The sequence below is a fragment of the Schistocerca gregaria genome, chromosome 1 (assembly GCF_023897955.1).
Source record: "Schistocerca gregaria isolate iqSchGreg1 chromosome 1, iqSchGreg1.2, whole genome shotgun sequence".
Classification (NCBI taxonomy): domain Eukaryota; kingdom Metazoa; phylum Arthropoda; class Insecta; order Orthoptera; family Acrididae; genus Schistocerca; species Schistocerca gregaria.
Window position 1 is genome coordinate 760,819,331 of NC_064920.1, and position 18,134 is coordinate 760,837,464.

At 43.1% G+C, this 18,134-nt stretch overlaps 1 protein-coding gene across 1 annotated transcript in view; it reads right to left on the reverse strand.

Moving 5' to 3' along the window:
- LOC126268008 (neuronal acetylcholine receptor subunit alpha-7-like) overlaps positions 1 to 14,844 on the reverse strand; it is a 587,517-nt gene extending 572,673 nt beyond the window's left edge. The window contains exon 1 of the mRNA XM_049973406.1: positions 14,713 to 14,844. Within this exon, the coding sequence (XP_049829363.1) occupies positions 14,713 to 14,808 (96 nt within the window). The 5' untranslated portion in view covers positions 14,809 to 14,844. The remainder of the gene's footprint in view (positions 1 to 14,712) is intronic.
- Between the last annotated feature and the right edge of the window lie 3,290 nt (positions 14,845 to 18,134).

An 18,134-nucleotide genomic window follows, 5' to 3' on the forward strand; every position in this document is an offset into this window, starting at 1 on the left:
GGAGTCGGATGGCATCACCTGATCATCAGGAAGAGAACCCGTAGAACCCTGTTGCTCCATGGCCTCAGCGTGGAGGAGGGGTGGTATTTCATTGGAACACTGTAAAGGCTGGCCAGCAAGCAACGTCTCTGCGGGAACATATGAACTCACGGGAACCGTCGCGTCTGCGGATGACGTGGGGATCGCAGATCAAACACACATTTCAATATCAACAGAAACACCTACACCATCTCTGGTAATACTGGAATTACAATTAACGTCAGTAGACAACTCATTACCGCCAGAAGGTGCACCCTCTGTCAACGCCGTATCAGAAGAACGAGACTGGAGTGGGTCGTCCTCGAAATCAGTACCGTCCTCAGTCCCCTGCCGTTTGACTTGCGCTGCAGGATCCGTCGTCTCCTCGTGGGCAGAGCCCGCACTGGGACGCGTCGGCAACGGTGGAAATTCGCGAGGAGTAGGGGGTAATGTAGCCCCTACATCGCTTGAAGCTGGAGATTGACAGTAGACACTATGTCTGATAATGTTAAAGGAAGACGTTTTTGATAAGACGCCGTCAGAAAAGTAGTACGGAGCGGACAATCGGATCTGAGATGACCACTTTCGTTACAGAGAAAACAAGTTCCTTCCTGCCCTGCATACTTAACATGAATCCGGTAACCACAAACAGTTAAGTGGGAAGGAATGTTCTTTTTAACGGACATGTCCATAGTCCGGATACCATTATAACACTGGAAGCGATGTTGTGCTGACCACCGTTCCCATCGGGTAAGCCGTATTACTCGAAACGTAAGCAACGTGTTTTAAGAAATGAATCGTCCACTTCATGAGGAAGGTTATAAATTCTAATCGGAGTATACAGGAGTGCCGCATTTTCAAGGAGGACTTGTCTAACGGAACCATCTCGATATGCAAACGACACAAGAGAGAAGCCGCTCTACTTGAATGAGATCATAAAACTTCACAAAGAATGCATAAAAATCAGAATCATAGTAAGCAGTATCTACCTGATGAGGTGTAACACGGATAACATCAGCCAATAAATCGTGAATTTCTAAAGAGCCAGGTCAGAGATATCTGCTATCGCACCCATCGATGAGGTAAATACCATTTATTGCTGGTAATTTTCTGAAGACTGCTGACAACATGAGCACCACTCTTGACTGTAAGTACTTTCTTTCTAAGATGACAATACGTACCATTTTTATGACATCTCCAAGCATTGTGCCATTTGCACGAATGGTGCAGTATGTTTATCTAAGAATCGGTTCCATCTCAAGGACTATGTAGATTCTGTAGCGAATAATATTTATACAAAGTAACTTTCTTTCATAATACAAAAGAAACTTTCTCCACAGACCCGTCAGTACTTAGGGAGAAATTAAATGCTGTGATACACTGTACAGAATAATAAAATTTTCTTGAAATTCCAAGCATGTCAGTTGGTCTGTAGGCTTTCGATCGAGTGCTTTTCTGTCATTGTGAGGGGAAGATTCATACAAGCACAACAGTATTAATTACCGTGATGTTTGCTGGATGGCACACAAGTCGTCAGAAAGGTAAACGCAGGAGGATAGAATGGCAAGGTGAGCTGCGGAAGGCCTAGAAGAGAAAAGGGGTGCTAGGTGATGGGCAGCAGCAGCAGCAGCAGTGCGCAGTGAGGCGTCTGCTAAAAGCCGCGGGAAACTGGATCTGCGCCGTAATGCGCCGCCAACCCTCACCTCACCGCGCTTGGCTCGGCTTGGCCCCTGCAGGCAGGCAGTCCCGCGAAACATGAGCAGCGGAGGGCTGCGCTATCGGCAGTTGCTTACGACCGAGGATACCTTTTGGAAAAGCAAGAGTAAACAAAAGAAGGTAGAGGGAGCCTGTCCTGCGACCTTCATGTAGCGGCGGTGAAGGGCAACATCACTCAGAGCTTCGATAATTATTGTAATCTGCATTTGTTATTCCACTTACTGGTCCTTAGGATATCATATCTCACACGCTGTGTGTTGCAGAAATTGAAAGTGTGGACAGCGAAAGTCTGCAATATCTTTCTTTTAACACTTATTCCCCCCCCCCCCCCCCCCCCCCCATGAACCATGGACCTTGCCGTTGGTGGGGAGGCTTGCATGCCTCAGCGATACAGATGGCCGTACCGTAGGTGCAACCACAACGGAGGGGTATCTGTTGAGAGGCCAGACAAAAATGTGGTTCCTGAAGAGAGGCAGCAGCCTTTTCAGTAGATGCAGGGGCAACAGTCTGGATGATTGACTGATCTGGCCTTGCAACATTAACCAAAACGGCCTAGCTGTGCTGGTACTGCGAACGGCTGAAAGCAAGGGGAAACTACAGCCGTAATTTATCCCGAGGACATGCAGCTTTACTGTATGATTAAATGATGATGACGTCCTCTTGGGTAAAATATTCCGGAGGTAAAATAGTCCCCCATTCGGATCTCCGGGCGGGGACTACTCAGGAGGACGTCGTTATCAGGAGAAAGGAAACTGGCATTCTACGGATCGGAGCGTGGAATGTCAGATCCCTTAATCGGGCAGGTAGGTTAGAAAATTTAAAAAGGGAAATGGATAGGTTAAAGTTAGATATAGTGGGAATTAGTGAAGTTCGGTGGCAGGAGGAACAAGACTTTTGGTCAGGTGAATACAGGGTTATAAATAAAAAATCAAATAGGGGTAATGCAGGAGTAGGTTTAATAATGAATAGGAAAATAGGAATGCGGGTAAGCTACTACAAACAGCATAGTGAACGCATTATTGTGGCCAAGATAGACACAAAGCCCATGCCTACGACAGTAGTACAAGTATATATGCCAACTAGCTCTGCAGATGATGAAGAAATTGATGAAATGTATGATGAGATAAAAGAAATTATTCAGGTAGTGAAGGGAGACGAAAATTTAATAGTCATGGGTGACTGGAATTCGTTAGTAGGACAAGGGAGAGAAGGAAACATAGTAGGTGATTATGGATTGGGGATAAGAAATGAAAGGGGAAGCCGTCTGGTAGAATTTTGCACAGAGCATAACTTAATCATAGCTAACACTTGGTTCAAGAATCATAAAAGAAGGTTGTATACATGGAAGAATCCTGGAGATACTAAAAGGTATCAGATAGATTATATAATGGTAAGACAGAGATTTAGGAATCAGGTTTTAAATTGTAGGACATTTCCAGGGGCAGATGTGGACTCTGACCACAATCTATTGGCTATGACCTGTAGGTTAAAACTGAAGAAACTGCAAAAAGGTGGGAATTTAAGAACATGGGATCTGGATAAGCTGAAAGAACCAGAGGTTGTACAGAGTTTCAAGGAGAGCATAAGGGAACAATTGGCAGCAATGGGGGAAAGAAACACAGTTGAAGAAGAATGGGTAGCTCTGAGGGACGAAGTAGTGAAGGCAGCAGAGGATAAAGTAGGTAAAAAGACGAGGGTTGCTAGAAATCCTTGGGTAACAGAAGAAATATTGAATTTAATTGATGAAAGGAGAAAATATAAAAATGCAGTAAATGAAGCAGGCAAAAAGGAATACAAACATCTCAAAAATGAGATCGACAGGAAGTGCAAAATGGCTAAACAGGGATGGCTAGAGGACAAATGTAAGGATGTAGAAGCTTATCTCACTAGGGGTAAGATAGATACTGCCTACAGGAAAATTAAAGAGACCTTTGGAGAGAAGAGAACCACGTGTATGAATATCAAGAGCTCAGATGGCAATCCCGTTCTAAGTAAAGAAGGGAAGGCAGAAAGGTGGAAGGAGTATATAGAAGGTTTATACAATGGCGATGTACTTGAGGACAATATTATGGAAATGGAAGAGGATGTAGATGAAGACGAAATGGGAGGTAAGATACTGCATGAAGAGTTTGACAGAGCACTGAAAGACCTGAGTCGAAACAAGGCCCTCGGAGTAGACAACATTCCATTAGAACTACTGACGGCCTTGGGAGAGCCAGTCATGACAAAACTCTACCAGCTGGTGAGCAAGATGTATGAGACAGGTGAAATACCCTCAGACTTCAAGAAGAATATAATAATTCCAGTCCCAAAGAAAGCAGGTGCTGACAGATGTGAAAATTACGGAACTATCAGTTTAATAAGTCACAGCTGCAAAATACTAACGCGAACTCTTTACAGACGAATGGAAAAACTGGTAGATGCGGACCTCGGGGAGGATCAGTTTGGATTCCGTCGAAATGTTGGGACACGTGAGGCAATACTGACCTTACGACTTATCTTAGAAGAAAGATTAAGAAGAGGCAAACCTACGTTTCTAGCATTTGTAGACTTAGAGAAAGCTTTTGACAAAGTTGACTGGAATACTCTCTTTCAAATTCTGAAGGTGGCAGGGGTAAAATACAGGGAGCGAAAGGCTATTTACAATTTGTACAGAAACCAGATGGCAGTCATAAGAGTCGAGGGGCATGAAAGGGAAGCAGTGGTTGGGAAAGGAGTGAGACAGGGTTGTAGCCTCTCCCCAATGTTGTTCAATCTGTATATTGAGGAAGCAGTAAAGGAAACAAAAGAAAAATTTGGAGTAGGTATTAAAATTCATGGAGAAGAAATAAAAACTTTGAGGTTCGCCGATGACATTGTAATTCTGTCAGAGACGGCAAAGGACTTGGAAGAGCAGTTGAACGGAATGGACAGTGTCTTGAAAGGAGGATATAAGATGAACATCAACAAAAGCAAAACGAGGATAATGGAATGTAGTCAAATTAAATCGGGTGATGCTGAGGGAATTAGATTAGGAAATGAGACACTTCAAGTAGTAAAGGAGTTTTGCTATTTAGGAAGTAAAATAACTGATGATGGTCGAAGTAGAGAGGATATAAAATGTAGACTGGCAATGGCAAGGAAAGCGTTTCTCAAGAAGAGAAATTTGTTAACATCGAATATAGATTTATGTATCAGGAAGTCGTTTATGAAAGTATTTGTTTGGAGTGTAGCCATGTATGGAAGTGAAACATGGACGATAACTAGTTTGGACAAGAAGAGAAAAGAAGCTTTCGAAATGTGGTGCTACAGAAGAATACTGAAGATAAGGTGGATAGATCACGTAACTAATGAGGAGGTATTGAATAGGATTGGGGAGAAGAGAAGTTTGTGGCACAACTTGACTAGAAGAAGGGATCGGTTGGTAGGACATGTTTTGAGGCATCAAGGGATCACAAATTTAGCATTGGAGGGCAGCGTGGAGGGTAAAAATCGTAGAGGGTGACCAAGAGATAAATACACTAAGCAGATTCAGAAGGATGTAGGTTGCAGTAGGTACTGGGAGATGAAGCAGATTGCACAGGGTAGAGTAGCATGGAGAGCTGCATCAAACCAGTCTCAGGACTGAAGACAACAACAACAACAACAACAACAACAACAACACTTATTCTTTTGACGTCAGTCGTCATTAAACTCAAAAATTTAGTATTTCGAATATGACCAGTAGTCTTTGTTAAGACGCAAGAAGCTCTGACATTTACGAGTCTTTCCTCAGAATAAATACAGTACTATTTGTTCCATCGCATTGTCCGCAAGAGGTTGCGTGAAATAGCATCGCCCTGAGGCAAAAATGCATCCATCTGTCGCCTGACGACATGCGCACTTCCAGAGTGCTTCCAGGTACCTTTTAACTTCATAGCACGGCACACTGTGGGTGCAGAGACAGTTCTTCATAATCAGGTAGGTGTGACTATATGAAATGTGATTAAATGTATGTTGGAAAACACAAATTGAAAAGCAAACATCGTATTCACAAGTATGCTTGAGAAGCATAAAGGAGGAGAAGGACAACATAGCTAGAAGTATTTAAAACGGTTCAAATGGCTCTGAGCACTATGGGACTTAAGTTGTGAGGTCATCAGTCCCCTAGAACTTAGAACTACGTAAACCCAACTACCCTAAGGACATCACACACATCCATTCCCGAGCAGGATTCGAACCTGCGACCGTAGCGGTCACGCGGTTCCAGACCGTAGTGCCTAGAACCGCTCGGCTACTCCGGCCGGCTACAAGTATTTCCTTAGGCTTAACTACTACAAGAAAGGCGCGGAAAATCAGGAAAGTTTTATATTTAGGTAATACTGAAGAAAAGTCATTAAGGGACTGGCATAATTTCCATGTGACACATGTTATTCATTTTATATTGTCAGCATCTTAGTACGTGATGATGTTCGTCAAGCTAAATTCTTGCACCTCTTTAGTTTTACCAGTTTTCCATGGGACAGTGCGGAGTCGGCTTTGTTTTGAATTGGATAATCATCTGTTTTTGAGACTATTTATTTTTCACTAGTCTAATGCGAAACGATAGACTTTGAAGGTCTATTTTTATCGAATAATTGGACGTACTGCTACATCCTGTTAATACGATCGCTTACGGACTCTCTAGGTGAAACTTACAATCTATTCGAGATACGCGTCTGCGTGTAGGCTGCAGCTGTCGAAGTGCACCTTCCCTACCACGCCGTGACCTTCCCCAAGGGAATCGCCACCATCACGATGTGGGCAGATAAGGGCAAAGTTATTTGGTGTGTACCCTAACAGATATAGAGAAAGCCCACTGCAAAATATTTGTTGTATTTTCTTATTCGAACTCTACAGTTATACCGTTTTAAGCTTCCTGTGAAAAGTGACTATTGTTGTTTGTCACATTTAGAGATCGGACTAATACTGTCACAGAGGCTTTCGTCAATGAATCATCAAACGATGTATAGTGTATCTTAAAAACACTATGACAGTTATAATTCTGTAACAAATATACTGACGTATGGTGACTATTGAAAATTTGTGATTGACCAGAAATCGATAACGGATTTCTGCTTATTGCGACTCGTCGTCATGTTCATTAGACTGAGTTCGCCGCCAGGCATCACTGAAACTTTCATTGTCTCTGACGTTTGAACTTACAACTTTTGAACACATCTATCAGAGATCCTCCCACAAAGTACGCAACAGTGGCACCAAAGTTAGCGGAAGATCGTCGTTTATCCTGCCACAAGGAACACCATTAATTAATTAACTGCACTGAAAGGAAATGATTGGCTCGAATGGGATGAAATCAGTGACTAAGGTTAGTGAAAATCACTTGGATATGGTGAAACAGTAGTGTAATCAAGCCATAATGACCTGCAGAGTATGTGGGGATAGCAGCGCTATTAAAAGTTGTATTACTATCGTTTCATGTCGCTGCATATTTATAGTTTCTATTTTCAAGTGCGAAAATTTTGGGTTAGGTTTTCTCCGGTACCTCGTCGTAATTGGGCAATACTCTTGGCAAATGAGAAATCCATTGGCGTCTTTCGACCAGCCTCCATTGGGTCACTTCTGACTGTTCCTGTCTCCCGTTTCCAAATTTCTCAGCTCTTCTATACAGCTGGCGGAGTAAAAGATAAATATGGAAAACAACCTGCAAGACTGTGGGAAAGTCATTTCTCCGCAAGCCCTTCTCCCAGGACACATCTCCGGATAGACGAGCGCATTAAATTGCCGCCTTCCAGGCCACGGGGAGGTGCGCCGGACCCGATCGAATTCGCCCGGCGGATTAACGACGAGGACCGGATCGGTGTGGCGGCCAGCCTGGATGTGGTTTATAGGCGGATTCCCAGATAAGACAAGGTGAATGCTGGGCCTGTACCTCATCAGTTGTGCGTACAATAAAAGTAGTCACAGGCTGATGTATTGCATAAATTATGTCCCACGGAAAATGGTGGCGACAGGGTCATCTGGCCACCAACTTCCATTGACATTACCACATTTGAAAGAACATGACCACACAATGGAGATACTGGATAAGGTCAGGAATAAGAACAAGCTAAAGAAGAAGAAGGAAAAGAAGATCCTTTCTCCAAGGAGTGCTACTCGAAAAAATTATGCTGGAGAGATTCTGCGACGTTTGGATACTAGGATAGGAGTACTTACAGAAATAAATGTGAAGGGGCTGATAGTGAGTCATATCCGGACGGTAAAGTCGGAAAGACCATTATGCGGTACGTAAAAGGTTCTCAGTTCGAGTCCCAGTTTGGCACACAATTTTAGTCTGCCAGGAAGTTTCAAACCAGTGTTCGAGTACACACTGCTGCAGATGAAATTTTCATTCTGATTGTTATTAGTCACAAAGTTACCCAGATATTTTCGTTACACATTCTACTGCCGTTGTAGATATTACCATAACAAATATTACAATGCACTGATGTAGCTGGACAGCACTCTGCAGCAGTTATCACATAGGACGTTTAGAATGTACTCCACAAAACGTTCTTCCTGCTGTTGCAACACGGCTCTAGTCGCTTGGATGTCGAAAACCCGTAATTGGGTCAGCAAAAAAAAAAAAAAAAAAAAAAATGGCGTCATGGAGTGGCGCAAGAAGCCCTAGTGAAAGGGAGAAGAGAGAAGCTAGTCTGACGTGCTTTCGCAAGACGCCACAAGTGGACTCTAACAGGTTAGGAAAAATTGTTACCGGAGTGGTAAGGCTTTTGACCTCGTGGAAGCACAGAAGCAGACTGAACCCATGGCGATCTGGATCTCAACACGCTCCGTGCCTACAACCGTGCCACTTCCTTGTACTTCTTCGCGAGGATTGATGGTTTTGAAAAAACCCCATAAGTACGGCCCGTTTCCGTTGTGCAGAGTCTTCCACAGCCTGCTGCTTGCTGCAGTAGGTACTACAAGATACTACACACCCATCGTCGATTCCAAATGGGTCATCTAGCTGCTATTACTAGACGCCACGTTCGCTGGCTGCGGAGCTACGAGCTACGCCTGGGCCTGATCCCACCAGAAGTCGAGCTGGTGCCTTCCAATTGGAGGCCTATCTGCTATCCTACTTCAGTGTGTTACCAAGAGTCCACGGCTCGCGTCTGGGTCTGACTAGTTGCCGAGCTGCGGCCTGCCTTGTGCAGATACACTCTAGTACTGCAAGCTTGCCCCTGCAGGTCATTATCACTGCCGCTTGAGTTGGTGCCCCAGGTTCAACTCGCTCGGATGCTTTCCGGAGAGTCGCGCAACCATACCGAACAACGGCACAGTCTGACACAGTGGCGTGCTGCCAGCCAGCCCTGGCGACCTGATGCTGCGCTGCAGGTCGCCGTAACGCTGACGGCCGAACTAGGGTTCGCTGCGGACTTCTTGCGCAGTGAGTTGGCCGTGCTGGTCAGCACCCTCATCGCGCTACAGGGCCGCTATCCGACCCTGGCCGCTGACTGCTGCAACATGCCCGCTGTACCTAATTGAATAATAAATGTATAATACTTCGACTTTTATCATTTATGACCTGACACCTCTTCCCTTCGAACCCTTCACATGGCTAATCAACCCACACCATCACTGCTCCTTTAGCGGGGTACCTAATTACAGCAGCCATCCTGACAAATCGCTATACCGTGCATTGTAGATAATTCTCTCTGTTTAACAGTACATACTAGCTTAGCATCCGATGTTTCGTTCGTGTCTTCCGTGTATATCAAGCTCGTCCAAACTGCGCCCCTGGGGCGCTAGCGCCCGCGGTCGCCCGCGGCCAGCGCCTTGGGCGAATTCGTATGTTGTTGCAGGGGCCGAGCCGTGTCCCTTAGCTGACCGTGCGGCCCGCCCACCGTGCCTCGTCATGCCGCTGCACACGCCCTTCGTACGGATGACAGACAGCAGAGGTCAAAAGCATTATTACGATATAAAGCCTTCAGTCGTAAGGCTACAGTGGATCGAGATAGATGGTCAACAGCAGCAGAAAAAAAAAGGATGAGCGGCGCCTCCGCAATATTTAAACCCGAGTGAGAAATTAATTTCTTTCGTACTGCTGAAGAAAATCGTGCCACATGTTTAGTATGTCATCGGAACCTCTTGTATTTAAAAAAAAAAGTACTCTATTGAACGGCAATTTAATACCTGTCACAAAGATAGAAAATTTGTCGTAAGAGGAACGCCACACAAGGCTTGAAGAACTGAAAGACAATTTCGGGCAGCATTACAGTGAAGTAAGTGCTTCCTATCGTATGGCCATTTATTATTTATGATAAACAAATTCTTTATGTTAAATATAAGTATATTTTATAATTTGTCATGTCACTTGGAAATGTGCCGGTTTTCGAATATGAGATTGTCAGCAACAAGGAACACTTCTTTTCGGTTAATTTTTTTTTTGTTTGGTTTGCATTAAATCGTGCCGTAAAGACATAAGAAAAAGTTTCACGTGGTTTATTTTTTTTCCACTTTCTGAAAAGTCGTCACAAACGATCTCTTGGACAGGAAAGTGTAATTAACAGTTATTCTTTGTTTTTGTTTATTTGTGTTTTGATGGGTGCGAAAACATATGTTGTAGTTTGATGTATGTTTTCAATTAATTGAAACGGAAATATTGCGATGGATAAAAATTTATTTTGCGACTGCATTTCGCTGTACTTGTGTCTATGACCGCTATGAAGTGGGGGAAAACACACCTACAACCCATCTTTTTTTGTTATCTTTTTATTTGGGTTGCAATGAATGAAACAATTAATTGTTAAAATGGTAAAAGTGTTTTAAAAACAGGACTGTGAAAAATTATTTCAATGGTTTCTTTCTCTTTTTTCCGTGGTAGTAGCAGGAAACAGACGGGCAAAGTTTGCGCACAAGTTACAAATGCTCGCTGAGAATTGCGAAAGCAGAGAAACCCTTTGCGCCCGGTAATCGCATCAAGGATTGCTCGGTCGACTCGGCGGCTTGTATTTGTGCAGCAGACCAGACGGAAAAAATTGAAAAAATAGGTCTTTCGCCTCGAACTGTTGCTCGCCGAGTCGAAGATTTGGCCTCAGATGTGGAGTAGCAATTAATGGAGAGACCAGCGAACTTCGTTTCATTTTCTGTCACTCTTGACGAGCCTACGGACGTTGCTGGCGTATCTCAGCTCGTCATATTCATTCGGGATGTCAACAACAATCTGCGTGTCACCGAGGAATTTCTCGATCTTATACCATTAAAAGACGGGCTGAGGTGAAAAACGTGTTCCAGGTAATGGGTTTAACATGGAAACGCCTGACCAGTGTAATAACGGATGGAGCCCTTGCGCTACGAGGGATACGCACTGGATTCCTGGGTTACATCAGTTCAAAAATGGCTGAAGTCGAGTGTTTCTCATTCGCCACAGTTCATTGTCTGATACACCAGGAGGCACTTGTGCTAAGATTGTCAGCATAAAAAATGTTCTGGACACAGTTGTTCGAACGGTTGATTATCTTCGCTTGTATGGACTCCCACATCGCCAATCTAAAGAATTTATGGCTGATATCGAAGCAGAGTACCTGGACATCCCCTGCCACACCGAAGTAAGATAGCTGAGCAGAGGGAAGGTGCTTCATCGGTTTTTCTCCACGAGGGACGAAATCAATAACTTTTTGGAACTGAAAGAAAGTCTAGAAGAATTACTTCGGAAATTCTAAGCAGGTGGTGAAATTGGGCGTTTTGAGTGATCTAACTGGTCTGAAGTTTCACTGCAAAGCGAAAATCATTCTGTTGTTGATTTAGTGAAGACGATTCAAGCATTTAAAGAAAAGTTATTTTGTGCGAAAATGGTTGCTCGAGTAGAATTGTGGACACCTCCCTGCGTTAGACAGCGTTAAAGGAGACGTAGATTTTTCAGCTTACGTTTAAATCATTTGTGAATTACCAGAAGAGTTTGAAAACAGATTTTTGGAGATAAGTAAGCTTCAACCGGCCTTAGATATATTTGTTCACCCGTTTTCCGTTCGGGCAGAGGACGTCTCACAGGTGTTTCAACTAGAACTGATTAATCTATAGTACGATATCCGCCTGAAGGACCGCTTTCTTACGTATAAAACTTTGGATGAATTTTACAGCTGTTTTCCACGAGAGAAGTATCCTCTTTTGCACAAGCACGCGGCCAAAGTTGTCTCAATGTTCTGTTCCACGTATATTTGGTAGCGCTTTTTCTCCCTTTTAAAGCTTGCTAAAACTAAAAACCGATCACTACTTAGCGATAAAAATTTGATTAATTCTTAGAGATTAGCAGTCTCCCGGAATATTATACCAAACCTGGACAAAATCATTTCATCGGAAAAGGAAAACGTGTAAAATGTTAATTGTCTTCTTTAACAAAGTTGACTATAAGGACTAAAGGTTTTTATAACCTTAATTCTATTTTTAATAAGTTTTCAAACTTCGTCAATTAAAATTATTGCGCACAAAACAGCAAACTAAGGATTCGATGTTTCAACTCTGAAAAAGGACACAAAAAGCTGTAGTATGAAGCAACCCCCCCCCCCCCCCCCCAAAAAAAATATTTACTTGTAACTATTAACAGTAAGAATGACACTCTGTATCCCTTACGCAAAATTATTTCTAAAATGGAATAGTTACGACACTAGTTCATTTACGAAATTGATATATCTTTCAGAAGACGCTTACTGTACACATGACGAGCGTGAATGTGCAGTACTAGTAGAACCAACCTGTGGGTCGCAAAACTAGTAAGTTGTTCTTCGATTCTTGTTTTGGGTATTGTTTTCTGAAGCTTTGCATAGTAATTCTGCCACACGAACACTAACTGTTACGTAAACAGTAAATGGTTTTCTTGTTCTACCGCTCATCGACCACTTTTACAGAGCTGCGCTTCCTCTGTTGCTTTGTTTACGTTGGATCTGACTGTGGGACAGTCCAGCGTAGAGCAGCGCTATGCGGTCTCACTCGCTCCTATGCAGACACTAAGCGACACATGGTCGCGTACGGGGCGCTGAACTACACTGCCTTGCGCCCGCGGGGAGCGGCTGCGCCTGTCGGGCCCAGGTCTTGGATGAGCCTGGTCTATATGGTCAGAACAAACTTTTTTGTTTTTCTTTAATATAATTTTTATGCTCTTCACAAATTGAAACATCACCAAATCTTTTCAAGCTAAAGAAGGCCCTACAAACTGTAATATTATTGGGTTTTCCGTCGTATGAAAGCTATATGTACCAGTACCCTTGGAAAGGCATTCAACAAGCTAATTATTAAATGATCAACTTATAAGATGAGACCTATTCTTTGAAAGGCATTTCGTTTTTATACTTTATGTAACTGTAAAGATGCGCATCTAGCGCAAACGCTAATACCTCGACTGCGCAGTTAGAGAAACAGTTTAACAGAAGCTGAACTGAGCGTTCCATTTCGATCTAAACAGTAAAATATGACTGTAAAAACTTGTAAATCTCCAGATTTTATCGCACTTCTTCTTGTAATGTGAAAGCGTAAAAAAGGGTCGATTGTGAGCCATAAAAATGAGCGGTCTTGTCAGCGTGCAGACAACAGTCATTAATTGATAAAATTCAAGTAATTTATGTTCGATACTGTAAATTGGCAAGCTATTGTTATAAAAGTGTTAAACAGTGAAGGATTGCATCTAAAGAAAGAGAAAGATAATGAGTGTAATTTGCGATATAGGCGTGAACCAAGAAGCGATCATAGGACAGGCTGAAACTGCACCAACAAAGTCAGAAAATTACTTATGTAAGTGATACTGTTTATAAAAAAGCCCTACTTGCTCGTGAGAATTATTTGAATATATTTAGTGTTTACCAGAATTCTTATTCCATTCTTTCCCTTTTTTACCTCCATGTCATATTATTTTTATAAATGTCAATCAGCCTTTACTACAGCAGAGAATACTGCGGCATCCTGGTCGTAGACAGAAGACCGTTCCTTGTTTTCTATACAACTCATAGCCACCCCAGTTATTAATGATTTCATTTGCAAATGCAATTTTTATTGTTCACTGTTAAAGGTCTCTTAGGTAATTATAAAATTCACACTGTTTATTTAAAGGCATCCGGGTTTTTATTTTCCAAATAATAGAAGGCTTTACTTAATCAAACACTAGCCTCTTTCTGGCAACGATCAGCAGCCGACCAGAAGACGTACGTCTTGGGCCTCTTTCGCGTTTCCCGTGGCAAAGCTGTGCCAAGTAGGAACACGACATTATAGTATGAAATACAACACCTATGTAAGTATTAGATTAAAACTGAAAAACATTGAAATATATCGATATTTAACTTTTTATTTTTTTATCATACTAGAAAGCAAGGTGTTCTTGGAATGTAATTGCGACCAAGAAGTGATTCTGGTAGTTGGAATCGGAGGTCTTTAGAAGACAAGTACTAATTTTCATAGATTTAGCTTTAAAAATGGTTTAACGTAACGAACTATTTTCATTAAAATTTTAGTTCGCTGTTCATCGCTTTGGAGATTGAATTCTCAAAAACAGTGAAACGCGTAAATTTGCATTTTCAGCTGAGAAGCCAATTTTTCATGTTCATACATTTAGCTTTTATCCCCTATTTCACTCCATTAGGGCTGGAATTACGAAAAATCCCTTCTAAAGCAATGCCTACAGTGTAAGATCAACACCCTTTTCAAATTTTTAATTTTATGCACAGAGATCACATTAAAAAATAGATATTAGCAGAAGTTTTGTCTCGTAGTATTTACTTTCCAATGTTCGTAACAGACACGTAATGGGCGTCAAGCGTACAATTTTCCGCTTACCCTTAAAGTCCCATCCGTTGGTGGTATTCACTGTACTCCATACACTGACGTACGGAGCCAAGAAAGAAGAGAAAGAGGACAGGGCATACTAGTTTAATTGCTTGTCACAAATTAGTAAGAGTAATAAGACACGAGTTGCTTTGCGCATTAACGAAGAACCAGCCATAAAGAGTGGCAACTGCAGCGCCGCACGCTTAGGGCAGACGGCAGGGTACTCACGACGTCGATGATGTGGTGCAGCGAGATGCCGAAGACGACCTTGAGCGGCTCTGAGGAGTTCTCCGCTGGCCGCACGGACGGGTCGTAGTTGGCCATGAGGTAGCGCGTCAGCCGGTACTCCTGCTCGTCGGCCAGCGCTGCAACACACGCATATCCACCATACAGCGGTCGCCGTGGGCGGGCACGCATCCAGCTGAGAAGAGCACCGAGCAAAGTATTAGTCACCCCCCGAAAAGGCTTATTGGTCGCTTTGGATGGTGTAGAACTGCTGTCAGGTGATCCTGCAACCCTCCATCCCTGATTTAGGTTGTGGCAGTGAAATACTGTGTATGTACCAGTCGGTTATACGAAATCAGCGCAGTAAGGTGGATCCACGTGGAGACATGAGAGAATAGTAGAATGGGACTACTGCGTTTGGACGTGTTCATGACTGCTAAGTGAATGAAGTTACCAGGTCTTATGGTGTACCACGAAGAATCCCCAACTTCTCTACGAGGAATCGTGTAACATTCTCTGCTGTGTAACACACTATAGTCATTAAAAGATGCTAACGGAAAGGGTGTAGAGACATGTGTCACGCCCTGGAATTGGCAGTCACTTTCGAACTCAGCAGAGCTGTGGCTATCATTGAAGAGGATATTTTACATAAAATTCGACGAAATTTGGAATTTTTTGTTTCCTGTTCCATAATGTACTTTAGACTGTTCTGAACCTTTTGGTATATCATGAACTAAAACCAGACAGTTTTAAGACTGACAATTTTCACCACCTCGTGTACACTGCGAGAGTTCAATAGGCATATCTTGGTAACCACACAGTCTAGACGACCGTGAACTGGCTTGATTTGATGCCACTGTTACGTCTCAGAATTTGGCATTACGAATAAACAAATCAGTTCTTTGTTGTTAGCACTGGTTAGTTATAAAATAATGTGCTAGTCAGTGAATTTATACTGTATATGAATATATTTGCGCCTGCCGCGGTGGTCTCGAGGTTCTAGGCACGCAGCCCGGAACCGTGCGACTGCTACGGTCGCAGGTTCGAATCCGGCCTCGGGCATGGATGTGTGTGATGTCCTTAGGTTAGATAGGTTTAAGTAGTTCTAAGTTCTAGGGGACTAATGACCACAGCAGTTGAGTTCCATTGTGCTCAGAGCCATTTGAACCATTTGAATATATTTGCTTTTTCTACGTACATAAAATGACTAAAAAGTAAAACAAACGCAAATTTGTGGTTAACAGGTATGTGGCTCAGTAAACCTTCCCGGCGTAATAGCTGGTCGTATTCAAGTCGGGTCTCCAGGCGGAACATGTCGTCATCTGGACACAATATTTCGGCCGTCCACCTGGCCGCCATCTTCAGGTGAATAGGTCGTCGTACTATCTCGCCGAAAATGACGGTGGAACCCCGACGTGAATACAACATGACAGATCTGAATTTGCGACTGAAGCAGCATAAAACACATGTGGAAACAGAGAAGTAAGTGTAAATAACCAGAAAAATATTTGCAGTGTGGAGTGCTCGGTGTAAGTATAGCAAAGCTGAATTTTCTTGTACCCTAGATGAATTTACGAAGAAGTGTGTTCATCGTCGTGACACTTAAGAGGACACAAAATGTGGGCCAGGATAAATTTATTGCATCAAAGAGTCAAAACTATAAGTCTGTATAACAGCTTATAATTAAAGAAGGTTCGCACCTCAGTACTTCATGAATCCTCTTTTATTATAATTAACCAGTTATCTCAAAAAGTACTGAAGGTAGAAACAAGAAATGTTCACAGCACGCCAAGAACAAGCTTCAACACACATATACCTACAAAAAATGTTCAAATGTGTGTGAAATCTTATGGGACCTAACTGCTGAGGTCATCAGTCCCTAAGCTTACACAGTACTTAACCTAAATCATCCTAAGGACAAACACACACACACCCATGTCCGAGGGAGGACTCAAACCTCCGCCGCGACCAGCCGCACAGTCCATGACTGCAGCGACTTAGGCCTCTCTGCTAATCCCGCTCCGCTCATATACCTACAATTTTAAAAATAACCTATTGTGTATAGTTTTTATGTCTACTTATTTTAAAAAAAATTGTGTCAGAAAAATTAAGTGTTTGGGAAAAATGTCGTTACAAGTCTGGTAATACAATTTATTGCAATAATTCTAGTTCAATACGTCTACAAAACTGCATTAATTAATCACGGAAAATTGGCATTTGGTGTCTTAAACTTTCTACGATAATGGGTTACAAAGTTTGATAATTTAACACTGGCAACATAGGATATACAATCTTGCATGTAGGCAAGTCCTCCAGAATCAGCTTCCGAGCGATTATGCGAAGAGAACTGAATGCAATGGACTTCTGGAGTCAGATACGCATCAAAGGACCTTTACGAGCAGCGGTATATAAAGATGCACGTTTTAAATGACCCAAAAAACACAGAAACTAGACAGTATCTGGTTGTAGAGGTGTATGGTCCATCGGCTCGCAATTTCGCCTCTTTTTAATGACTCGAGGCGTCGACTGCATCGCTGACCCAACGTGACGCTCAACTCTCAGCTTTTGGAGGGTGTAGTTCAGGCCGGAAGTGGTCATCTGATGTTCTGGATATATTTTCTTCGATTTATGACTTGGGTCCACTCATTCCGGTAACTGTGAACACGAACCAGGACGGCTATTTCAACACTCTCGGTCACCAAGTGTTGTCCGTCCCTCCACATCTTTATGATGAGTATTCTGTGGACACTCCACCTTCCACACAACCTGCGGCTATCGAGCGGGGTGCAGTCGTCTGCAAGTAGTTGCTCACGACGGCACCAATGATGTCTGTCGCTTGGGTTCTGAGGCGATTCTCAGTTCGTACAGGGGTCTGGCGGATTTGTTGAAGACCTCTGCCCTCGCACGCGGGGTGCAAGCAGAGCTCTTTATCTGCAGCATCGTTCCCAGCGTGGATCGGGGTCCTTTGGTTTAGAGCCGACCAGAGGGTCTCAACCAGAGGCTTCGTCAACTCTGTGACGGTCTTGGCTGCAGATTTCTAGACTTGCGCTATTGGGTGGGGAATTGTAGGACGCCCCTAGATAGGTCAGGGGTGCACTACACAAAGGAAGCGGCTACTCGGGTATAAGAGTATTTGTGGCGTGCACATGGGTGGTTTTTTGGCTAGGCAGTAGCGCGAGATGTCGTGAACACTCACCAGTCGACGTACAGGCACGGAAACCAGGACGAGCTCAGTGTAAAGACACTTCAGATATCAAGATATTAGCAGTAAATTTTCAGAGTGTTCGGAATAAAGTTCCTGCCCTAAAGGAAGCGTGTGGCGCGCAAATTATTCTCGGGACTGAGACCTGGCTGAACCCTGAGACAGGAAGTTCTTAAATATTTAGTGAGGATGGAACGTGTATCGGAAAGACAGATTAGACATC